Here is a 26,412-nt window from a genome sequence, read left to right as displayed (position 1 = left end):
AGGTCTGGGAGGAAATATCCCTGGACACCATCCTTCATCTCATCAGGAGCATGCCCAGATGTTGTCAGGAGGGCATACAGGCACGTGCGGGCCCTAAACACTACTTTGTCACATTATGAGTGCCGTGATGAAATTCACACAAGTTGGAACTGCCAGCAATTTCAACTGATTACCTTGATGTTCAATGTGAGTTTGAATCCAGCGTTCAATTGGTTGGAGATTTTGGTTTCCATTGACCTTTGTTACGTCATATTGTTTTTAACAAATGACCCAATGTACAGTAAAGATTTTGATCTTTTATATATTTCATTCATACAATGTGTGGTTTAAGTGTTCCTTAAACATTTTTGAGCAGTGTATATACATAAGCTTAATTTCCATTCGCTATCCTATTTTAATATTTTTAGGGATGGCTGCCCTTTTATCTCCAATGCAGTTGGCATTCACACTGAGTGTCTTTTAGAACCATTCTAGTTTCTTTAATTATATTCTGTGTTTACCCATATGAGTGTCTTTTAGAACCATTCTAGTTTATTTAATTACATTCTGTGTTCACCCATATGAGTGTCTTTTGAAACCCCTTTAACTGGTTAGGTATTAGATAACAAATCAAACACAACACATACCTTTACCTATTGGCTATTTCGGTACCAGTCTGTTCAGCTAACATTTCATTCCTTGCCACGCCTTGTCATTCTAAACACAAGACGTGGAGTACAAGTGGAATGTCAGCTGCACAGACAACCAGGCTATTGGTTTCGCTCCTTCCATTTGAAACTTGTCCCACCTGTTTTTCTTTTCTCTCTTACACTCTATCTCTGACTCATCCTCCTAGCTTGAGTCTTGTCATGACTAGCCAAAGTAGAATTGCTCAATGTTAATGTTTGACTAGAGGAAAGGAGGGACTTGCTTAACCATATTTACGGCTGCTTCTTTGGCAACACTCACAGTTCTTCTGTAGCATGAGGTATCTGTCTGTTCTCTGAAAAGGATTTATCTATTGAAGTGTACAAGACAGATTAAAGTAATGGGTAAGTGAATGGTGACTGTTTTGTGCATTCAGTGTATACAAGTGCTTGGAAAATGTTTGATATGTCTGTGTATCAATCAGCTGGGTAAGAAATAGAGTATTTACCTTTTCGTAGTGTCAAATAATGTTTTGGATCGGAGGCGCAGGCCTTTTATTACATGGTGTGCAGGCCTGTTCATGTTTGTAGACACCCTCAACAGACAAACTATAGATAATGATCTGGGTGTCCATGCCAAAAAACATAGAAGTAGTTCTGCATCCATTGTGTTTGGTCTTGCCTGTGTTTCATTATAACTAGCAGGTTGGCACTACTACTACCAGTGACTTTGTGTTAATTCTATTATTTACTTAATTTCAGTTGGCTGCATTAATAGTTTTTTAAACAGTTGTTGCTTAAAAACTAATTATTTTGAAATGTTCTTATCCCCAGTGCAAATTTCATAGTGTCACATTTTGGTTTTCATTTTGCTGGCCCAGACATTTGGAACCACAAAACGTTATGTGTTATTTAATCACAAATATGCTACATTAGACTATTTTGGTTCACAAAAGCTATGCAAAGTGGTTATTCAGAAGTCATACAACAACAGTACAATTTTTTGTGCCCAACATACAGTAGCACATACCATACTGTGTCATGTTGAAACAAGAATTGCCTTTGGGATATTCCACAATAAAATGATTCAACTGATGATTTCTTTAAAATTATATTTATTATACTTTTTTATATATATTCTTTGCAACCATCTTTTACAAAAACACTTCTGAATAGCATTGCAGAAACACTGCAGAAACTGGTTGTCAACTGTGACATGACTTAAAACCTGGACCTTCAAAATGGGGGATTAGGGTTTATTCAATTACAGTAAGATTAATATACTCACAGTAACAGAATCGTGATCACAGAATTACATCAGCCATCCCTAATTTAATCAGCACTTCAAAAGTGTCTAGGTATGGCTGTGAATGTTCTCTCATTTTATATCTCCTTTTTCCCTCAGACTCCCCCTTTCCCCATTTCCTTGTATTAAGTTCTATCTACAGTATGGCTTGTCTCTTCACAACAGATTCTAACCAGTTTTGGAGAATTGAGAATGCAAAAAGCATTCATCCTAAAAATCTGCACTAAGACATTCTAATTTTTTCACTCAAACTACTCATTTAACAAGAATGGTAATGCACTCAGTAGTCAGGGTGCCAAAGCTGCTTAAGGGTGTCCCTAGATTGTGATGAAACACCTGCTGGCAATGCCCTGTCTCTCAGCAGGCGATGCCGGTTTATATCAACACTGATTGGGCTCCCCAGTCACTCATCAGCTAGCAAATGGACGTGTATATCATTCTGATATAATAATATATGCTATTTAAAAGATGTTTTCTAAGCAACATGAACATATAACCTTTTAGATGCTAAAAAATTTAGCTCATTATCAATCCTTCCACATTTGAAAATTATATTGATAAAGCAGGAATTACAGTAATTATTTTATGTAGGCACTTATAAACTATTTACCAATCTTTAGTTACATTTAATTTTGCTGCCTAATCTGCATTGAGGGCTATTCATATTTTATAAATACTACAAATGTTTTAAGTGACCCGTAATGCGTATACAGTATATGTTTTGGAAAAATTTGTTTATCATGAAGCTGACTACAAATATAGAGAGGTATAAAATCAGAGCCCTGAAGCCAAGGGTTTTTTAAGCTGTAATTTCTCAAGATGATGGACATGCCATTACCTGTTTTCTAGATGTTAGGGCAAATTACTTCTTAAAGTCCATATGATGGCAGTTTAGGTTTTTTGCACTTGCTCTAAAGTGGATTTTATAAATGCTCTAAAGCTTTTAAAACTCAGGAAAACATGAGATGTGTTTTTGCCACTTTTATCCTAGTTTACTTTTAGATAGATATTGAATGTTACAGAAACTGAGTCTAACCAAATAATTAATTAGTTTTTGTACCAAGAAAGTGTATTTCAAGTTTGATTACTTTTGTAAATAAATTGGTAATTATTAAGTTTCATTATAATGTTTGTAAAAGAGAGACAAACGTGCAACACAATTACTGTTCTTACACTACTCAGGCATGGTGAGGCAAATAAGGACCTATGGGCTTATTTACATTATAAAAGAATGACAGAATAAACCCCAGAATGTGGCGTCTTGAGCTATCGATATCTGCAGGTTTACATAATAAAATAAGGACAATGTGAAAGACAATATCCATGCCTATACAGTAAGGTTAAGTTGAACAAAATAACGTGAAATGGGTCCCCTCCCTTTATGCCCTGTACACATCAAATGAAAGGAATTTGTAACGTTATGCCAGATGTCAGTCATTTCAGGGCAGATTCTAAGGCACACTAATGTGGACGTGTCAACAGACTCTACACTTGACCAACTAGTTATGGAACAAGACAGCATGAAAAGGACATACAGATTTTAATGTACATTTAACTGTCATCAAAGCATTAGTGGTAATAGGGTTTTACTTTTCTGGTTGTTAGCCGACATTATGCTATTACTAAATGATTTAGTGATAAACGTCAATCTTTTGAAAAGACAACTAAACTTGCAACATCTCTTCCGCTTTGACGTCTCTCAGAGGTGCTGGTGCTGATAGACTTTCAGGGCGTCATGGGAGATGAGATGACAGTGCATGCGGGTGATGTGGTGAAAAATGTCACCAAGACCACTGAGGAGGGTTGGCTGGAGGGAGAACTGAGGGGAAAGCGAGGCATCTTTCCCGCTAACTTTGTCAAGGTTTTATATCAACAATTTCCATTCATACCTTCAGTCAAGTTTAAATAAATGTCTATTCCAATAAGAAACAAAGTCACATTTGAATTATTGTTTGTTCCTATTTTCTGTTTATAATCTATGTTTTTTACTCGTCTTTACACTTCACTTTCCATGCAGGAGGTGCCAGTGTATTTGATTGGAGACAGCAAGAGAGAACCAAGAAGCTTACGGAAACGTATGTCACTATTAAATCTTTATTATGCCTCCACTATCTTAAAACCCTGTTTTGACTTTCTTTCCTACAACTTCATTGTAACAAAAATGTTGTTTTTCTAGTTATGTAAGTTTCCAAAAATATGCAGGTTTGTAATCATCATGATGTACTCCTTTTGTCTGCTAGCCGGGTTTAAACAAGTAATTAAAGTCCTAGTATAAATATTCCCAGCTTGTCCATTATGTTTTGAGAATCATGTATTTCTAAGAGCATAAGTGTGTGGCTGTTCACAGGTTTCAGACAGGTTTTAAAACAGTTACAGAATGATTTAACATTTTAGTTTTTAGAATCACATACCTGTGTTCATACAGCTGTAAAATATAATACAAAATATCTAGCTAATGTTACCTTGCACATAATTTAAAAGTTAGCTAGCTTCCACAAATGACCGTAAATACTCAAATCTAAGAATTTCTAAAGGATAGCTTATTATTGAAGTGATACAATTATTGGTTTTTGATTGAAAATGATTAATTTTGATTGAAAAAATAATACCTTCATTTTTTATGACTATTCAAATATATGATATTCTGAAGCAATATTGGATAATTTACATTATTGTAGATCCCTCCCTAATAACTTTGCCATTGGAGAGAATGTTCCATGCATTTTTGTTGTAGTAGTAAGTAATTGTAACGGCTGTTACAACAAGCGCAAAGAACAACTTTTGATGTGTTTACTAATTATGTGACTCTGCTACAATGCATTGCCACTGCAGCAAAGATGAATAAACAATCCAGGAAGTGTGAGGTGGCCTTCGCCTACAGTCCTTCAAATGAGGATGAGCTGGAACTGGTTGTTGGGGAGACCATTGAGATTCTCGATGAGGTAATGTGTTGCTTTTATTACTAGCGACCTACTGTAGATTATTAACAGATGAGAAACAACTTACTGGAGCCGGAGTCTCCAAAATTGTCCCATGGGTCAAATGTGACTATGTTAGTGCAATCAAATCATCAGTGTTAACAACCTCAGTTATGAAGAATTTGTGTGAAATTAGCTGGTCATATCTCACAGTCTGGCACAGCTGTGATCTTATATTTCAACATTTTGTTCCCATTTTCCTTGTACCCACTGACAGATTGAAGATGGGTGGTGGATGGGAATGAAAAATGGCAAAGTTGGAGCATTTCCATCAAACTTTACCAAAGAGATATTTGTCGCTCCAAAAGGTAGGATGGCAACATTTCCACACGGCCTAACAGAGGTACGGAATATGTTCTGAGTGTACTTTAATAGACTTAATGGACTTAATTGTGTATTTTGTTGAGTGTACATCTGTCAGTACAGAGCTCATATGAAAAATACTTTGGTCTGAACAGAACTAAAAATATCTCCATACAAAACTCTTCCCAATCTTTTGCAGAGCATAGCGAGAGCAAAATCAGACCAAAACTTTCAGATGCAATGTTCAATAAAGAGGTATGGAATGCAATATAAATAATAATATGCTGCTTTTTCCTCCAGAAAACAGATGTGCTGTAACCTTGACTAAATATTATCATTTTCTTTTTGTTCAGACAAAGCTACTTCAGAAGGCCAGTGTGAGGAACAAAACAAAAAATGGTATGATTTAAATATTTACTCATCCTTTGTGGTTAATGTAAAATCCATGGGTAACAGTGAAATAAAAGGAATGCCCTTGCACCTCCCATCAAGTCCATGCTGACTAAACTACCACCGTGAGACCTTTTAGTTCTGCATGGGAAGTTGTTTCTTTTTGGACCAAACTGACATTAAGGTGAGTGTCCAAATAGAAAAGATGGCAGCATTTGAGCTTCGGTTCCCACAGCTTACCCCCAGGCAATGTGGGTGTGGGCTCAAAGAAAATCTGAAAGCAACTTTGGCTTGATGTCACAATTCAATGTGAAAAGATTTTACACAGGTTCTCCATAGTTCACACCCTCTCAGGAGAAGATATGGGTGTATCACCTGACATTCTTCCTAAGGTCATATTGGTCATGATGACATATTAGGATTAAATGGCTGTCAATGTCTGCTGGAACAACAGACATGGTACAAGAGACAATTCCCCACAGACCCTCCAAGTATGGTTATGACCCTGAATATGACTGGAATGTCCATAATTATATTTTTTAAATAATGTTCAGCATAATTTTGCTACTAACCAATTCTAGTCAAGCACCGTACTGGTCTTACCATAAAGGATGATCAAATAACCACATGATGTTCCCCTCTCCCCAGTAAAAGAATGTTGTCAAGTGATGTTTGACTACAAAGCCCTCACCGAGGATGAGTTGGAGTTGAAAAAGGGAGACATTCTTACAATCATCACCAAGGTTTGTCACTTTGTCCTAACATTATCATGTTCCCCCAATCCAAAAGGCATAAGACGTGTTGTTCTAGTTGTGGATTCTCAATGCTCGTAACCTGTGGAGTGGTTAAACATACACAATGTTAAAATACCTGTGCAATGTTGACCTATTTTTTATAGCAGTTGCAATACAATTTCTTTCATACTGTGTTGTGAAATACTGTTGATATTGTCAACACTTGATTTCAAACAGTACCAAAACTACATAAACCATGATCCTTGAGGACTGTGTCAAGGTCCAGTTATAGGGCACATAACAAAGTAATTTCTTACATACATTTTTGTCTTACCCCATTTGTCCCTTTCCCAATTTCGTTGCATATAATTCTATCTTCGGGCCTGTCTTATTGCAATGACTCCCAGTGGATTACGGAGAGTAGATGGTGGCAAACCTTTCTCCTAGGCAAATGCCCCAAGATATTTTTCTTATTCTGAAGGTCACATGAGTCAAAGGTCAGGTCAATCACCTGATAACCTCAGTTAGCATTGCAGGCCCCTGAGCTACCTGAGGGAGATATTAGAGTGCGATGACACCAATAAATACCTGCTGAAGATGCCTCCCCAACGTCCCAACCAGGGGCATGCTGGCCAATTTGGATTGGGGGTTGCAGCATCATGACGTTATTTTCTGGAGCCAAAACCTCTATTCTCCTCAAGCTTTATTATAAGTAAAATCTTTGCTATACAATGTAATTGATTAAAATGTAATCGTATTTCTGGACTGATATACAGTACGTTATGTCTCCTCTTCAGTCAGACACATCTGTTATTTTAACTCCAGGACAAATGTATGATAATACATTAAATGACTCAGAGTACGCAATTACATAAGGAAACGAATATAAGGCAACCATCGAAACAATAGTTTATGATTACTTTCAAAGTCAAATTATAGAATCAACTGGCAGTTAATCTTTCAAATATTCTGAGGTTTTCACATATGAGAGTTTGATGAAACAAAGCTTCGGGCTCCATTTGTAATTAAGTCATGAGTGTTGAGAAGATCACTTTTTTACCAATATTGGTAAATGCATAAATAGTGTCTCTCCGGGAGCCATCACCTTATCGTGTTGGAGAGGTTTGTGTGTTCCTATGAACCTGAGGGCTGTGTTGTCCGGGCCTTAGTGCTGCTGGTAGGGTTTCCCATGGCAAAGTGGTCTCAGGGGAGGAGCCAGACTAAGAATGGTTCAAAACAACCCTATGTATAACCGAGGAAGAGGAGGAGTTACCCTGCACGGAGGAAGCCCGGGCCCCCGTCTGGAGCCAGGCCCAGAGGGAGGGCTCGTCGGCGAGTGCCTGGTGGCCGGGTTTGCCACGGAGCCCGGTCGGGCATAGCCCGAAAAAGCAACGTGGCAGCCCCCTCTCCATCCTATGGGCCCACCACTCATGGGAGGAACCGCTGGGGTCGGGTGCGCTGCCATTTGGGTATATATGCCATAAGGCCAGGGGCCTCGACGGACCAGACCCGGTCGGCAGGGGCTGGCTCTGGGGACGTGGGACGTCACCTCTCTGTGGGGGAAGGAGCTGGAACTTGTGAGGGAGGTGGAGCGCCATCAGTTAGATCTGGTGGGGCTTACATCCACTCACAGTCTCGGTTCTGGAACCGTACTCCTGGATAGGGGATGGACTTTATTCTTCTCTGGAGTTGCCCAGGGTGTGAGGCGCCGGGCGAGGGTTGGGATACTCACAAGCCCCCAGCTTAGTGCCGCTAGTTTGGAGTTTACCCTAGTGGATGAGAGGGTCGCCTCCCTACGCCTACGGGTTGTGGGGGGGGGGGGATCTCTGACTGTTGTTTGTGCATATGCCCCGAACAGCAGTTCGGAGTATTTGGCCTTCTTGGAGACCTTGAATGGAGTCCTGTATGGGGCTCCAGTAGGGAACTCCATAATTCTGCTGGGAGACTTCAACGCACACGTGGGCAATGATGGAGACACCTGGAGAGGCGTGATAGGGAGGAACGGCCTCCCTGATCTGAACTCGAGTGGTCGTTTGTTGTTAGAGTTCTGTGCTAGTCATGGATTATCTATAACGAACACCATGTTCGAACATACATAAGTGTACATGGTACCAGAGCACCCTAGGCCGAAGGTCGATGATTGATTTTGTGATCGTGTCTTAGGATCTGAGACCGCATGTTTTGGACACTCGGGTAAAGAGAGGGGCGGAGCTGTCAACCGATCACCATCTGGTTGTGAGTTGGGTCAGGGGGTGGGGGAAGACTCTGGACAGACCAGGAAAACCCAAACGGGTAGTGCGGGTGAACTGGGAACGTCTGGAGGAGGCCCCTGTCCGAAAGATCTTCAACTCACACCTCCGGCAGAGCTTTTCTGGCATCCCTGTGGAGGTTGGGGGCATTGAACCTGAGTGGTCGATGTTCAAAGCCTCCATTGCCGAAGCTGCGGTGGGGAGCTGTGGTCTAAAGGTCTTAGGTGCATCAAGGGGCGGAAACCCTCAAACACCCTGGTGGACACCGGTGGTCAGGGAAGCCATCCGACTGAAGAAGGAAGCCTTCTGGGATATGTTATCCCGGAGGACTCCGGAGACGGTTGCAGTGTACCAACAGACCTGAGGGGCTGCGACCTCTGCTGTGAAAGAGGCAAAACAGCAGGTATGGGAGGAGTTTGGGGAAGCCATGGAGAAGGACTTTCGGTCGGCACCAAGGTGTTTCTGGAAAACCGCCCGGCACCTCAGGAGGGGAAAACGTGGGAACTATCCAAGCTGTGTACAGTAAGGATTGGACACTGTTGACCTCAACTGAGGAGGTAATTGGGCGATGGAAGGAACACTTTGAGGAACTCCTAAATCCCACTAACACGGCCTCTATAGTGGAGACAGAGCTGGAGGCTGATGGGGAAGCATCGTCAATCTCCATGGCAGAAGTCACTGAGGTAGTCAAACAACTCCACAGTGACAAAGCTCCGGGAATTGACAAGATCCGTCCAGAAATGTTGAAAGCTTTGGGTGTGGAGGGGATGTCTTGGATGACACGCCTCTTCAACATTGCGTGGGAGTCGGGGAAAGTGCCTAAGGATTGACGGACTGGGGTGGTGGTTTCCCTGTTCAAAAAGGGGGACCAGAGGGTGTGTGCCAATTACAGGGGTATCACACTTCTCAGCCTCTCTGGGAAAGTCAACTCAAAGGTACTGGAAAGGAGGGTTTGGCAGATAGTCGAACCTAAGATTGAAGAGGAACAATGCGGATACCGACCAGCTCTTTACTCTTGCAAGGATACTGGAGGGGGCCTGGGAATATGCCCATCCTGTCTACATGTGTTTTGTGGATCTGGAGAAGGCGTATGACCGGGTCCCCTGGAAAATACTGTGAGGAGGTCCCTTCTGAGGGCTATCCAATCCCTGTACGTCCAAAGTGAGAGCTGTGTTCGGTTTCTCGGTAGTAAGTCGGACTTGTTCCAGGTGGGGGTTGGCTTCCGCCAGGGCTGCGCTTTGTCACCAATCCTGTTTGTAACTTTTATGGACAGGATATCGAGGCGTAGTCGGGGTGGGGAGGGGTTGCAGTTCGGTGTGCTGGGGATCTCATCGCTGCTTTTTGCGGATGATGTGGTCCTGATGGCATCAACGGTCTGTGAACTTCAGCACCGGACCGGTTCGCAGGCGAGTACGAAGCGGTTGGGATGAAGATTAGCACCTCTAAATTTGAGGCCATGGTTCTCAGCAGGAAACCGATGGAGTGCCTCCTCCGGGTAGGGAATGAGGCGTTACCCCAAGTAAAGGAGTTCAAGTATCTCAGGGTCTTGTTCGCGAGTGAGGAGACAATGGAGTGGGAGATTGGCCGGAGAATCGGAGCAGCGGGGGCGGTATTGCATTCACTTTACTGCACCGTTGTGATGGAAAGAGAGCTGAGCCGGAAGGCTAAGCTCTCGATATACCGTTCAATTTTCGTTCCTACCCTCACCTATGGTCATGAAGGCTGGGTCATGACCGAAAGAACTAGATCGCAAGTGCAAGCGTCTGAAATTGGTTTTCTCAAAAGGGTGGCTGGCTTCTCCCTTAAGAAAAGGGTGAGAAGCTCAGCCATCCGTGAGGAACTCGGAGTAGAGCCGAGTTCCTCACGGTGGTTCGGGCATCTGGTAAGGATGCCCCCAGGACGTCTCCCTAGGGAGGTGTTCCAGGCATGTCCAGCTGGGAGGAGACCTTGGGGTAGGCCCAGGACTAGGTGGAGAGATTACATTTTGACACTGGCCTGGGAACGCCTCGGGATCCCTCAGTCAGAGCTGGCAAATGTGGCTTGGGAAAAGGAAGTTTGGGGTCCCCTGCTGGAGCTGCTGCCCCCGCGATCCGATACCGGATAAGCGGATGAAGATGAGAGCATAAATACTGCTACGCTATGGATTTATAAAAAGTATACATTCCTCAGTCAAGGCAGCACTGACCCCTTGCAGATGTTAGACCACCTGGATAAGTGTTTTGCTAAGCATCACGTCATAGCAAGGTGTCAGTCAGTGAAACCTGATGACGTGGCTTGCAACCGTTGGTTAATGCATGCAACAGCTGAGCAGGTGAATGCAGGCAAGTTGTTCTACTTGAGTGTAGATGTTGACTGGGTGAACATAACCAAAAGTCCTGTGATCAAAGGTTGTGATGTTTTGACTGCAGTCGCCTTCCCGCAGCTGCGGTTGGGTTTCACCAATGGCACCATTCAGCGTATGATTTCAATTTGTAGGATATGGGGGTAAGAGAGCTGTTTATTTTTGACTTCTGTCAGAAAAGCTTTTAGAAAATATAATAACAGTGCCATGTTTATCTTAGTACTGATGTAAGAAAGCCACAACAGTCTGACCTTGGTTCTGTCGCAGAAGCTCTTCCCCCAACTTCACTTGTCAACTTCTGTCTATAGTCAGATAATTGTGGCTTTCCTCTAGAATGGACTCAAACAATTCTGTGTAATTTTTACCCTATTTAAACCTTACTGAATCATTTTCATTTCAGGAAAATAATACAGGAATAAAATCTTGCCGCTGTCCTGAGTGTGAGACATAATATTTACCAGTAGGTGCCACTAATGTGTTGATCACGTCCTTGACTGACAAACACAACTGGCATTTTTCCCCATTAATGCAAATCACACTGTTGAATGCCAATTATCTCACAATTCACTCAATTAACTTGTGAGTTACTGCCTGAATTGGTACTTGATTCACACTGAAAACATCTTACGATATTGAGAGATTTCCTTAAAACTAAAGAAGAGATTTTGACTTTTACCCTCAAAATCCAGTCAACAACTCAATAAAAGGAAGATTACTAAGGAGACGAGGCCATCAGATTACTGAGAGGCGTGATAGGGAGGAAGTGTATTTCTTTAGACTGTGTACTTTCAATTGCTCATAAACAGTTATAATCTCTCTCTCTTTTTAAAGGAAACAGAGGATGAGGGCTGGTGGGAGGGAGAGCTATACGGACGCAGAGGTTTTTTCCCTGACAACTTTGTCATGGTGATACCGCCAACGGACGCTCTCCAAGTGAGTTGGAGCAAGGAATTAAGGACATGTTCCCAGGAATAGTCCAGCTTTAGCCCTCTGAATGGAAATTTCCCACTGCACATTCCATTGCTGTTAAATGACATTGACCTTTGCAGCTATGAGACCAACGACACTAGTAATAAACAATATTAATTTATTAGACAGAAAAAAGGTCTAGAATCCAAAGCCTTTTATTTCGTTTGGTTGACAGAAAAACAAAATCTCAGTAAAGTATTGCTTTTGTAACTAATGAAGGGTTCTGACTCAAAGCTCTTAAGTCAGTGACTTAAAATGTTCTTGATGGAAAGAGTGTGTTAGTTTTAGACATGGGTGTTGCTGCTAATGGGTACAGACAGACTGAGCCAGCCTGTTGTGTTTGCTCTTCCCTTTCCTCCAGTCTGGGAACATAAGTCAACTGCCAGTGCGACATGGCACAGACCGACGCTCAGGTAAGGACAGCAACTTCCTGTTTTTAACAGATATCACTGTGCAACAGGATGTACTGCGGCACTAAATGTTAAGTGACCCCAATATCACATGTTTAGTGATTTAGAAGAGGACGAGGGAGCTTATGGTTTAACATAACGTATGAACAACAAGATATAGAAGAGAAAATTGTCCAAATTTTGCTCCACCAATGTCTTACAAGACTCTGTTCAATATTTGAAGGAAACCCAAGGTGGGTTGAAATGGGGAAAATCCTGTTATTTTCCAACTAGGTTATAAGCCATTAAACACACACTTCCTAGGTTAAATAAAAAAAGAAAATAACATTCCCAGTAATGCTGTCTTTGAGGTTGCACTGCTAGCCACAACAAGAATAAAGTAGATGTTAAAAAATCTCTAATGTATTTAATTAAATGTTATAGCATGTTATAGCATTTTTATGATCTTGAGCTGAATTTACTACATGGATTACAAAGATCACACATTTTATCTTTAGATTATTATAAAACACCCCTTGATCTTGAGTAGTAAGCCCTGTGATAACCTACTCCAGGGAGAACTGAACCAGGTTTTCCTGAAAAATGATTTTGCAGACCGGTGTTTGAATTTTCATGTAACAGTCTCAGTTTCAACTGAAGGACTGCAAGCATCTTCTATCACTCCACAGTGCAGTAGAATATAACCATTGACCCTTGAAAGTTTGGTCCTGTAAAATCATTATTAAATAGGGTTCCTTTCCAGAATGCTGAACTAGCCAAGACTACCATGAATCTAATATAATTCCCCAAAAACAGTGGATATAAAAAGTCTACACACCCCTTTTTACACCTTTAATGTGACCTATAACGTCGTTTTTTTTTTTATCACAATAACCTGGTTGCATAAGTGTGCACACCCTTAAACTAATACTTTGTTGAAGCACCTTTTGATTTTATTACAGCACTCAGTCTTTTTGGGTAGGAGTCTATTAGCATGGCACATCTTGACATGGCAATATTTGCCCACTCTTCTTTGCAAAAGCATTCCAAATCTGTCAGATTGCGAGGACATCTGCTGTGCTCAGACCTCATCAGATCACCCCACAGATGTTCAATTGGATTCAGGTTAATCTTCTTCTGGTGAAGCCATGCTTTTGTGGATTTGGATGTGTGCTTTGGGTTGTTGTTGTGCTGAAAGGTATACTTCATCTTCAGCTTTCTAACGGATGCCTGAATGTTTTGTGAAAAAATTGCCTGGTATTTGGAACTAGTCATAATTCCCTCCACCCTGACTAAGGCCCCAGTTCCAGCTGAAGAAAAACAGCCCCAAAGCATGATACTGCCACCACCATGCTACACTGTGGGTATAGTGTTCTTTGGGTGATGTGCAGTGTTGTTTGTGCGGCAAACATACCTTTTGGAATTAAGGCCAAAATGTTCAACCTTGGTTTCATCAGACCATAATACATTTTCCCACATGCTTTCGGGGGACTTTGTTTTTGCAAACTTCAGCGTGATGTTTGTTTTTGCAAACTTCAGCCGGGCTTGGATTTTTTTCTTTGTAAGAAAAGGCTTAATTCTTGCCACCCTACCCCATAGCCCATTCATTTGAAGAATACGGGAGATCTTTCAACAATGAAATCCCTCTGATGCTTTGGAAGCTCTCTGCAGGCTATGGCTTTTGCTCTGAGATGCAACTAAGAAAATGTCAGGAAAATCCTACTAGAATAGCTGAACTTTATTTGTGATTAATCAGAGTCACTTTAAATGATGGCAGGTGTGTAATGACTTCTATTTAACATGAGTTTGAATGTGATTGGTTAATTCTGAACACAGCCACATCCCCAGTTATAAGAGGGTGTGCACACTTATGCAACCAGGTTATTGTTTTTATTTTTCATATTTCCCCCTCAAAGATTTCAGTTGGTTTTTCAATTGAATTGTTCACATTATTAAAAAGTTCTGACATTATTGATCTTTATCTCATTCTTTCACAGCACAAAAACCTGGCATTTTAACAGGGGTGTGTAGACCTTTTATATCCACTGTAAGTCTGTTACACCAGTCTTTGAAACTACAATATTAGAGCACAGAATGTCTTTTGTTTTACAGATGCTATTAAGGGTTATTTTAATGGTTTCTTACCACACAAGCCCAAAGTTACTTCTGCTTCAGTTTTCATCTCAAGTGATATGTTTAGTTGGGCATGGTGTTGATGTTAAGGTGGTATTGGGTTATTGTTTCCGCATTTGTCAATGCAAATGAGATTTGGTGTGGTCAAAATCAACCCTTTGCATTTCCAACTGATAATATTATTGTGCTGGATATCAGATTAAAGCTGGAAACTGATACAGGGAAGTAAAGTCTTCCAAAGAATATCCTGCTAAATATTTTCACTGCTAAAAAATCTGAGTGGCTAGTCTTTTTTTGTCTACCTGTTATAGTGCCTAGTGAACTAACAATTCTGGTCTCCCGGAGGTTCTGAGCACTCACAATGGTCTTGTGGTTACATCACCCCTGCCACAGTCAGCTGTGCGTTCCTGAACCACAGTGAGGTTTTATTTACAAACCACAAACCAGACCCTCTAAAATGTATTAATTTCAGTGATTATGGTAGGGAACCTGTCCTAAAAGCCAATATAACATGGGAAAGACCCAGAATGTTCACTGACTTCATAGTGAAATAGCCACAGATATTTACTGCTAAGTGGTAGCTGAAGTTGATACTTCAAAAGCGTAGTAAAGCTCCCAATCATCCTTCAAAGGCTACTTGTATATAGTTGTATAGTTTTTCTGTCCTCATTATAGCTCTGCATCAAAGGAAAGGGGATGGCATGAATGACTGCTCATTGTTGTGTCATCTCTTGTCCAGTTCTCCTATGTGCTATGATTTGGTTATCATGAACATGGTATATTTAGTCCCAAAGACAGGTTTTTTATTTTATTTTTATGACTGTGTGTGTTCTTCAGTGAACAAATAGAAGGGACAGGCAGTTGTAACATATGTTTTGTCTCAAAAAGTAAAGAGGATGTGGGAGTCCAATCTGAACACTGTCAGAGCCACACAGCAGGATGTGGTTTGCAGCCTGCTTTTATCTAAAAGGCACCAGATCCTGTCTCAAACATACACTTCTACAGATGGTTTTTAAGACACTGACTTTTGGTTACCTGTTAGGCTGGTTGTTTCTTCTCAGCTTGAGATAAATGAGGCCACTATAATTGAATGCAAAGGGTGAACATGTAAGACGCAATATTTCAATTACAATTTATCGAAAATTTTAAAATATTTGCTCAAAGATTTGTGTACTTGGTTTATTGCTACATGACCCATTTGATTGACATTTTAAGGGACACTCACTGAACAATAATGACTTGGAAAGAGATTTATTTTCCTTCTTTAGAGTTCAAACCAGCAAATTAGAGTCCCTAGAGGCCGAACAGTCATTTGGAGATATCATCACAACAGAAAACAATCTCAGTCAGGGCCAAGCCTCTGTAATCCCTCCACCCAACCCTATTGCTCCTACACTGGTGTTTAGTGTCACTGGGGGGTTGCTTCTGCAGTATGACACAGGAAGTCTTACACTACGATGGAGAGAGAGATGGAATAAGTCACATGACCTGGCTGAGAAACCTCGGAGGAAGCCAGGGGTGGAGGATCACAGAAAGCTTGTTCTTAGTGTTTTTTCTCTGCAACTCTGCGACAGCTCTGTGCTTCACTTTGGTGGAGGGGTTTGGCCGGGGAGTTTTACATGAGTTTTTGAACTGAGAAGGTAGGCTATTTTCTCATTCCTTTACCTGTCAAATTGGAAATTAGTCACCAATGGTCTGTTTTGGTGTTTATGCACTCATTAATATCAGTCATGATGCCACATGACTAAGTTATTTCTCTGTATCTTGAAGGATGTGCCGAAAGATAATGTGAGTTCACGTGCAAAAATGCAGATCCATGTTTTTATTGACTTGGCGGTGCTGTGAGAACTTATTTTAACAGCTCCCTAGTTGATCGTTTTTTTTGTTCTTATTAAACCCAATACTTTCCCAGTTAATATTAATTCTGAGACAGAACATTAAGGTTCTCTCACAAAGTCCACAATACTGCGGAAATTCAAACATGAGGGATCTTCTTTGCAATAGAGTTCTCTACCCCCAGCCCAAGGCCTTCCTAAAAGAGACACTTGGGAACTGTAACTAGGGATTCTGTAGGACTCTGTTGGACACAGCTGTGACCTAGCCTGTTCTTATGACATGCAGAATCTTGGCAATTCATGCCACTATATTGGTTTGGATTCAAATAAAAAAAATTTATCTGCACTACACCAATGATTTATACAATGTTGATTTGTATTTTAATGATCAAACACAGGTAACCGGGGTTCTGTATGTTTACTGAATAAAAAATTCTGATTTTCTAGTAAGAGCAGAGGCTTCAGTGATGGAAAAGGGCAGCCCTGCAAAGCCAAAAGGTACGATAACATTGTACAGTCTTTTTGGGATCATAACCCCACACTCTTGTTTTACAACATACATAAGAGAAGAAGCCTTATGTGTACCAATGTATGTGTTGTGTAATAAATACACTAGTGAAGTCAGTTTTTTAATACTGAAATGTGCACGTGTCCAGATGAGAAAACAGAGAGTAAAGACCTAAGAATCAACCCCCCAAACAAAGTCAAGCTCCCTGCTCCTAACAAACCAGGATTACCACCACCGGTGAAGGACAAGCCTCACAGCTTTGTTTCTGGCAAGTAAGTTGTTAAAAAGTTATGTCCCTGTCACCACCAACCCTCAAGGTAGTGACCTAGTCCCAGAGGGTGTTTATGGGGTGTCATTTCAAACATGCTAGCTACATTTTGAGTCCAAATGTTAGCGATAGCCTTGGGGAAGTGAGATGAAAGACTGCTTTCAAGCTATGTTACTGATCAAGACAGACAAGTTGGAAACTTTAGCTGTGTTATGTACGTTATGTAACTGCAAAAGCCATTACTAAGAAAAGCTAAATGTCTCTGTCGAAATGACTGGAACCATTTTATTTCAACTGGCAAGAAAGCGCAGTGCGGTGGGTGTCTAGGTTAGAGCACATAGCCCTAATGGCAAAATGCTGGATGCCCAAACCTTGAGCTGGGCACTGGAAATTCTGGGATGAGTCAGTCTGGGCCTAAACAGATGAGAACAGACATTTCCTGTTTCCTAAACAAATACACACTCAGACATGTGTGAGGCTGCGGGTCAGACTCACACACGACTGGGTAAAACAAAAAAGGCCCTGTCTTTACCAAGAGGCTTCTGACAAACCAGCCACCCAGACTACTCTTTACTGGTTCCAGATAGCATCCAATTCATATAACAGGCTTTGCTAACCTGAGATTCACATTCACTTTATTAAGATCTGTCATCTGTTTTGTTCCAGTAAAGATGTGGACCCTGAAAGGGGAACACATCTGGCGCTGGGTTAGACATAGTCTCCATTACATTTCATCTTGCAGCCAACCACCACACACCTGTAAGAGGAACGATAACAGGATACCACATTCAGAACAGGAAATATATTGAATTAATCCATAACTGTCTGTTTGAACTTATTTCAGTCATTTGGGTGAAGTTATATTGACCAGCATAGCTCTAAAATAGTGTTTCATCTATCAACATCTACACCAAAACTGCTACAATCTTTTTCCCATTAGAGTAAATGGCGATCTCCCTACACATTCACCGGAGAAAGACACAGACCAGTTTGATGGAGTGGAGGTGTCCCCTGACAAACTGAATCATCCCACAGCCAACAGGGCCAAACCCCCACACAGACGACCGCCATCCGCCCTCATCACCGGTCCACAGGTATGGTGTTCGTATAAGTCATGTGGTTTCGTAGGTACAGTACATTCCTGTCAAAACCTCACACGAACAGTCTAGTTCAACACGTCTTACGACCGATAACCTACAATCCTTTGTCTAACAAGCCTTGTGAAACACTTATATCTGTCATTGTCACTTATCCATATTTTCTCCAAGGCGCACGTGGAACTGAACATATCAGAAACCAGTCATCGTTCACTTACAACCAGCCCCTGGTTATCGATGTGGTAGTCTCTGATGTCATGTTCTAATGTCATGCAACCTGTACACACTGTCTGCCCAGATAATCACAGTCGTCAGTCATACGGGCCTACCAGTGGAGGATTGTTAGATTAAATTCCTCCAGAGGTTCTAGGCAACTATTAGTCACTGAGCCTTGACACACCCGCCCGAAGTGTGAGGTGGCCTGTTCCTAAGTGGCTTGTCAAGCCCCATGTCATGACGGGTTAGTGTTAAGGAATGGCTGTTGTTGCTATCGCCTTTACGTTTGTGGTTTTTCTTCCCAACCCTAGGGTGGTAGCAACCAGGCAGAAGCTGAGAAATCGCCTGTGCTTTGTAAGGTTGGCAAGACAGTTTAATACTTCACTAATTCATATTTTACAATACATTTCAGCTTTGTTCTGCTTTTCAAAACCATTACAACACGAAATGAAGATGGTGTATTGCAGCTTAAATGTACAGAAACTGTTTCAAATAGCCCGAAATTATTGACTTTAAATATGCTAACTGAGATTGAGTAGACTGAGTTCAGATGTGCTTGACTCTTGAACAGATCTATCCTGAATTTAACTGAGATACAACACCTCAACATTTCAGGTTGGAGAAAATCCCCACTCGAAGCTTGAGCAGCCTCCCAAGAGTCAGCTAACCTCCAAGACAGTGCTCCCTAAATTAGTAGTGGATTCCAGGGCTGCCCAGGAGAAGCCCAGTCTGGACAGGCTACAGACAGAGGTCAAGGAGTTAAAGATGGCTCTGGAGCTTCTGCAAAATAGACATGAGTAAGCAAAGACATGCTTTCCAAAACAAGATTAATACATTCACAATTTTTCCACAAAAATGTGTGCTTTTTTGAAATCATGCACTAACACACACACACGTAGACTATGTGTATGCTATGTATGAGTATTATGGCTGTTATCAAATGTTTTATACGTCAACTTTTTAAGTGTGCTTGAAAATGACTTTTAATGCCAAATGCTATATAATCTTTGTCCACACTAAACAGAATTCTTGTGTACTGTATATTAATAGGATCAATAATTAGGGTTTGTGTTGTGTAAATGCTCGAAGCAAAAGATGAGAAGCAATGCCTATGTTCCTAAGGTTTTCTATAAGCAGAAAATACAGCTATTCTGTTCTCATTAAGTTATTGAATTCTAATTAGATAACGGAACTTGATGAATTGGGGTCATTATCTGACTTGTTTGGTTGTTTAACCAAGCTATTATAAAGTTGTTCGGTTGTATAACCAACCTATTACAAACGTGTTCAATACTTTGGCCCATCTCTCCTAGCCTGAATGCTGGACTCAGCCTTGTTGAAAAATGCTACTGTCATTTTGCTAGACTACATCTCATCTACTAATAATTAATTTGGTCAACTTTTGGTAACTTTTTTTAGACTTCTTGGTGCATCTATTGAAATGTTTTCTGTTCTTTCGCTCCAGACGAGATATACAGGAATTGAAAGAGGAACTGAGAGACGAGAAAAACAAACGCACAGCACTGCAGGTATGGGCTTAAAGTTTGCCTACAGTTACGTCTATGCTTCCAGGATTCACTGCTTCATGTGGCTGCTTAGTGTTGACTTATTCAAACATTTTACTTTGTCATTTTGGTTCGTAGTCATTTTTGCCATAATTCCCCAGATAGCATCATGATGCTTAATGAATGCATAATTTATTGGACATGTGTCATCCACACATAGGTTGAGAACAGTACACTTGAATGTTTCAGCAAAAAGACCAGAGAGCATTTATAGCATATGGCCAAAATACCACGGCTAAAGCTGTTCTTCTGCACAACGGACTGCGGGTCTCTGGACACAATCGTCAGCCATGTTACAACCCTGTTTCCAAAAAAGTTGGGATGCTGTGTAAAATGTAAATAAAAAAAGAATGTAATGATGGGCAAATCATTTAAACCCTAAATTCAATAGAAAATAGTACAAAGACAAAATATCAAATGTTGAAACTGAGACACTTTGTTTCCTGAAAAAGATATGCCCGCTTTGGATTTGATGACAGCAACATGTTTCAAAACATTTGGGACAGAGTCAACGAAAGACTGGGAAAGTTGTAATGTTAAAAAACTAAACCTGGTGGAATATCACACAACTAATTGTGTCAGTTGGCAACAGGTCAGTACCATGATTGGGCCCAAGCTCATTTAAGATGGACTGAAGCGAAGTGGAAAGTGGTCAGACGAGTCAAAATGTGAAATTATTTTTGGGAACAATGGACGCTGCATCCTCTGGACCAAAGGATAAGAACCATCCAGCTTGTCATCAGCCCACAGTTCAAAAGCCAGCATTCATGTTGGTATGGGGGTGCATTAGTGCACATGGCATGGATGACTTACACATATCTGAAGGCACCATTAATGCTGAATAATATATACAGGTTTTAGATGTGCTGCCATCCAGACAACATCTTTTTCTGGGAAGGCCTTGCTTATTTCAGCAAGACAATGCCAAACCACATTCTGCATGTATTACAGCAGCATGGCTCCTATATAAGAGTCTGGGTGCTAAACTGGCCTACCTGCAGTCCAGACCTGTCACCCACTGAAAACATTTGGCGCATTTTGAAATGAAAAATATGACAGAGGAGACACTGAACTGTTGAGCAGCTGAAACCCTATATCAAGCAATAATGGTAAAACATTTCACTTTCAAAACTACAGCAGTTTGTATCTTCAGTTCCCAAGCACTTACTGAGTATTATTGTTAAAAGAAGAGGTGATGCAACACAGTGGTAAACATGCCCCTGTCACAACTTTTTTGAAATGTGTTGCTGGCATCAAATTCAAAATGGGCGTGTATTTTTCGACCAAAAAAATTACATTTCTCAGTATCAACATATGTTGTCTTCGTACTATTTTAAATGTAATAATAGGATAAATTATTTGCATATTATTCGGGTTTTATTTGCATTTTACACAGCATCACAACTTTTTTAGAAACAGGGTTGTAATATTGACAATTTACCATAAACCCATGCGAGGCATTATTGCAATTATAAACCAGTTTCCAATGCATTCAAACAGTAAATTCCATGTTTCTGTCATACCCATGGTTAAAGGTCTCGTACTACGGCTGATGAACGGATGCTGATTGGCTGAAAACGTGGTATATCAGACCATACCACATATGTCATAAGTGATTTTGTCATACCACTTATGACAAAACAAAAACAAAATGTTTCAGTTGTAGTTAAGGTGGTAACCTGGTTTATAGTGGCAATATGGCATCTCTGGTGTTAGTAGAATATTGTCAATGTAAAACAGTTTAGTGCCATGTCCAAGAACTCCAGATTGCATTGTGCTGAAGAACAGTCCTTACTGTAATATTTTGGCCATTTATCACACCTCTCCTGGCTTTATTGCCAAAACATACAATATTATGTTTGGAGTATAAGTTATTTTTATCTAACCTAATATATTAACAATCTTTTCCTATTACACAGGAAGAAGTACACAGTCTTAAGACTAAATATTGCAGTGCAGTCGATACATCTAAATAAACCTCCGCTATTACATTTCCTTGAACACTTTGGAATCCATGGCGTTTTAATGGCATGAAAGACGGAATGGAAAGGATACAGGTCTGCTTCCTCTACTGACAGACCACCTGAGGCCTCACAGAAATAATTTTGGCCTGAATCATATTAGCGGCCATTGGTTGATTTCCCAGAAATTTCCCAGAAGGTGCATTTAAGTATATTCAAGAGACATGCACTGCACTCCTTCAAGGATTAAAATGAGCATCTATTTAGCAGAAATTACATGTACAAGAAGCACTTTAAGAGTATGTATATTTTAGGTTTGAGATATTTAACTTCTTGTAATATCATATCGTTTTATAATTGTGACTTACTACAAGGGATATAGGAACTGTGTGAACCAGAATGACAACATGAACGCAATTGGTCAATGGTCTGCTGTAGAAGAGTGCTGTACTTTCATTCATTGACCAATGAGATTCACATCTTCTGATTTCTTAATGTATTTGTGTTAGGTATTTTGTTGAGGGAATGCTGGATTGGATGAGGAAGGAGCCGATTTAATTTAATCAAACTTTTAAAGTTATTTTCAGCAACATTCAGCAAATTGGATCAATCATTAAAGTTTTACAAGGTTTTGTGCTATAAAAAGCCATTTTATGAATCCCCAACTTTAGAAAATGAATACATTTTATATTAAATAAATGATATTGTATATTTCATTGACCGAACAATATCAACCCACAATACATAGGATGACTGGTTTTATACCATGAATGTGGGCTATGTTCTCATTGCTTCTTTTTATAACAGTATATTGTGGGACTATACTTCAGGTTTTTTCAGAACATGTGCTGACTGAAGTACATCTATTGTGCAAGCTATCACTGTATATAAGAATAAATGTTTTGTGAGTCTTTTTTAGAAGACTAAATATTTTCTGTCCTAATTAATGCCTTGTGTTGTGCTTCACACAAATAGGGTTCGTCTGTGACTAATCGTGGAGGAGTTGGAAGCTTTAGTACTCAAACTGTATTGGAGACAGATTTGCCTTGAAGGGAAGAAAATGTGACTGGTTGGCATTGAGGTTCATCATTAGGGTCAAGATTAAGGTTGATTTAGTGGTTAGGTTAAATTTAATGGTAGGGACCAGCACTAATCCTGGTGAAATGTTCTCTCATACTAATCAGCTTGTTTGAAATACAGGTGTTGCCTTTTCCATTAAGTCAACCATCCGATTTATTTTTCCCTTCAGGGCTGACCTGTCTCCAGAACTCCCACATACCCCAGCGGAAGCTACTGTACCAATGACAACATAATATTTTGCAGACGATATTCTGCAATGCTGCATGTATCCATCGGGAGGCACTTTCGTTCCACTTAGAAAACAACAGAAACTGTCTTTCAGTCACTAAAACATACCTATAATATAATTTATTCAATGTACTATAACCTGTTTCCATTTCTGTATGATTCTTTTTAGAATAGGTAATAGGGTCGCCCTTGAGGTTCGAATGTTCTCTTGGTCTAACCCAGGTTTGACATGAAGCTAATTAAGAAATCCGCATGTGAATCATTTCAGTACTTAGCAGCTGAATAAATGGAGTTGCGTCAGTCACACCAGAGCAGTAGCTCATACTGAGGCAAAACAGAGTCTTTAATCACAATGAAGACACATCGAGGATGAAGGAAAGAAAAACAGAAGTTTACTGTTGGAGTTTGGATGAGATTGGATGTCATTGCCCTTTTAGACCTTCTGCTTTTTTGGAGTGAGCCCAATAGATCTGGGAAGTCTGTGAGCCAGAGAGCACATCTGGAGAACATCTGGAACACATTGAAGAGAGTGGGTTTCTGAAAAAAACTATTCATGGGAACAAACTATTTTTAAAGTGCCATTGAATATGCGTTAGAGAGTGCATTTTTCTTATTTGGCAAAAAACACCAGTGTAACATGTAAGAAACCAATTAAATGTGGTTGGCATGACCAAAGATGGGCAGTATTTCTGTTACCGTTGCCTTTTAGTGTTTTCTAAAAACAATTTTTAAAGACAACTGATCTGATCTTATTCTATTGTGGTGCTCATTAGAATGACAATACACAGTTTGCATGGCACATACTTATTTGGCCATTCTGTGTTCTCAGCGATCTACAGATATTTTTCATTGGTGGGAAACACATTATGCACAACAAGATCCAGGCAATGGATGCATGTTAGAACCAAGTGTTGAGAGCAGTTGCGTAGGTGACTTTAACGTGCATTGATGGTCTACAGAGAGATCAGCTGGCGTAACTCTAGTGGCCAATCTTTGGGCCCTTCATTTATTTAACATGGTTTGCGGTACTTCATTCTTATGGGACCTACAAAGACAACTGATGACTTCTATGTAATGAAGCATCTTCGATGGGTTAGCAACCCTTTTTACAGGACAGTTGGTCAAATTCAACACTGTTTACTGTCATTTTTACTCACCCAAAACGAGAATGAACAGCTGTCCCAGGAGAATATATGATTTGTTATTAATATATTGAAAATCTTCAAAGTTCAATTAAAATTAGGAGACTGAAAGAGAACAGTTAGCCTCTCCTGTCCAGAGGAAATGAAACAGTGAGGGAGCAAGCTAAATCAGCTCGTTGACAGATGTGTATTTATTAAATGTGTGGTTACACTTTATTTTGAGGGTACACATTTCTATCTGTAGATATGCTATAATAATATCATTAATAATAATAATACATAATAATAATAATAACTTTAATTGTATAGCACTTTCATAGTACAATTTCACAAAGTGCTTTACACACATATAATACATTAAAATAAGAAATACAGTGGATATAAAAAGTCTACACACCCCTGTTAAAATGCCAGGTTTCTGAGATGTAAAAGAAAGAGACAAAGATAAATCATGTCAGAACTTGTTCTGACATTATCAGCTACTCAGTTAAGGGCAGGATATTCTTTGGAAGACTTTACTTCCCTGTACCAGTTTCCAGCTTTAATCTGCACAATAATATTATCAGTTGTAAATGCAAAAGGCGTGATTTTGACCACACCAAATCTCATTTGCATTGACAAATGCGGAAACAATAACCCAATACCACCTTAACATCAACACCATGCCCAACTAAACATATCACTTGAGATGAAAACCGAAGCAGAAGTAACTTTGGGCTTGTGTGGTAAGAAACCATTAAAATAACCCTTAATAGTATCTGTAAAACAAAAGACATTCTGTGCTCTAATATTGTAGTTTCAAAGACTGGTGTAACAGACTTACAGTGGATATAAAAGGTCTACACACCCCTGTTAAAATGCCAGGTTTTTGTGCTGTGAAAGAATGAGATAAAGATAAATAATGTCAGAAATGTTTCCACTTTTAATGTAACCTATAATGTGAACAATTCAATTGAAAAATAAAAACCTTACAGTAACCTGGTTGCATAAGTGTGCACACCCTCTTATAACTGGGGATGTGGCTGTGTTCAGAATTAACCAATCACATTCAAACTCATGTTAAATAGAAGTCATTACACACCTGCCATCATTTAAAGGGACTCTGATTAATCACAAATAAAGTTCAGCTGTTCTAGTAGGATTTTCCTGACATTTTCTTAGTTGCATCTCAAAGCAAAAGCCATGGTCCGCAGAGAGCTTCCAAAGCATCAGAGAGATCTCAATGTTTAAAGATATCAGTCAAGAGAAGGGTACAAAATAATTTCCAAAGCATTAAATATACCATGGAACACAGTGAAGACAGTCATCTTCAAGTGGAAAAACAATGGCACAACAGAGACATTACAAAGAACTGGATGTCCCTCCAAAATTGATGAAAAGATGAGAAGAAAACTGGTCAGGGATGCTTCCAAGAGGCTTACAGCAACATTAAAGGAACTGCAGGAATTTCTGGCAAGTACTGGCTGAGTGCTACATGTGACAATCTCCCATATTCTTCAAATGAATGGGCTATGGCAGGGCTGGCCAACCCTATTCCTGGAGAGCCACAGTCCTGTAGGTTTTCTCTTCAGCCTCATTTGTGACTAACCTGAGTCTGCTTTTCATCCAACTACTAATTAGAATCAGGTGTGCTAAATAAGAGTTGGAGAGAGAACCTACAGGACTGTGGCTCTCCAGGAACAGGGTTGGCCAGCCCTGGGCTATGAGGTAGGTTGGCAAGACGGAAGCCTTTTCTTACAAAGAAAAACATCAAAGCCCTGCTGAAGTTTGCAAAAACAAACATCAAGTCCCCCAAAAGCAAGTGTGAAAATGTGTTATGGTCTGATGAAACCAAGTTTGAACTTTTTGGCCATAATTCCAAAAGGTATGTTTGGCGCAAAAAACGCAATGCACATCACCCAATGAACACTATACCCACAGTGATGCATCGTGGTGGCAGCATCATGCTTTGGTGCTGTTATTCTTCAGTTGGAACCGGTGCCTTAGTCAGGGTGGAGGGAATTATGAACAGTTCCAAATACCAGGCAATTTTGTCACAAAACCTTCAGGCATCCGTTAGAAAGCTGAAAATGAAGAGGAAGTTCACCTCCAAAA

At 40.3% G+C, this 26,412-nt stretch overlaps 1 protein-coding gene across 2 annotated transcripts; it reads left to right on the top strand.

Annotated features, from left to right (window-relative positions):
• Positions 1–868: 868 nt before the first annotated feature.
• Positions 869–22,796, top strand: sh3d21 (SH3 domain containing 21). Of its 2 annotated transcripts, XM_010899130.5 has the most exons (17): positions 876–1,031; positions 3,636–3,793; positions 3,950–4,007; positions 4,765–4,874; positions 5,128–5,218; positions 5,413–5,468; positions 5,567–5,612; positions 6,252–6,346; positions 11,759–11,860; positions 12,258–12,309; positions 16,701–16,751; positions 16,910–17,033; positions 17,970–18,123; positions 18,654–18,701; positions 18,958–19,139; positions 19,808–19,871; positions 21,827–22,796. In XM_010899130.5, the coding sequence occupies exons 1-17, from the start codon at positions 1,028–1,030 to the stop codon at positions 21,881–21,883; spliced, it is 1,452 nt and encodes a 483-aa protein (XP_010897432.2). In that variant the 5' UTR covers positions 876–1,027; the 3' UTR covers positions 21,884–22,796. The 2 variants fall into 2 exon arrangements, with proteins under 2 accessions (XP_010897433.2, XP_010897432.2); XM_010899131.5 differs by lacking the exons at positions 19,808–19,871; positions 21,827–22,796 and having other exon boundaries at positions 869–1,031; positions 18,654–18,696; positions 18,958–19,101.
• Positions 22,797–26,412: the final 3,616 nt, after the last annotated feature.

Source organism: Esox lucius, chromosome 20 (assembly GCF_011004845.1).
Source record: "Esox lucius isolate fEsoLuc1 chromosome 20, fEsoLuc1.pri, whole genome shotgun sequence".
In the NCBI taxonomy this organism is placed as follows: Eukaryota; Metazoa; Chordata; class Actinopteri; order Esociformes; family Esocidae; genus Esox; species Esox lucius.
Note: the sequence above shows the minus strand (reverse complement) of the source record. Positions and strands in the feature narration are given on the sequence as shown.

What these genes read in the sequence shown, in the direction of transcription:
- sh3d21 (XM_010899130.5), top strand. An exon ending in TGGCACAGACCGACGCTCAG is followed by an intron (nt 12,310 to 16,700) that starts GTAAGGACAGCA and finishes CTGATTTTCTAG; the next exon opens with TAAGAGCAGAGGCTTCAGTG. An exon ending in ACAAACGCACAGCACTGCAG is followed by an intron (nt 19,872 to 21,826) that starts GTATGGGCTTAA and finishes CCTATTACACAG; the next exon opens with GAAGAAGTACACAGTCTTAA.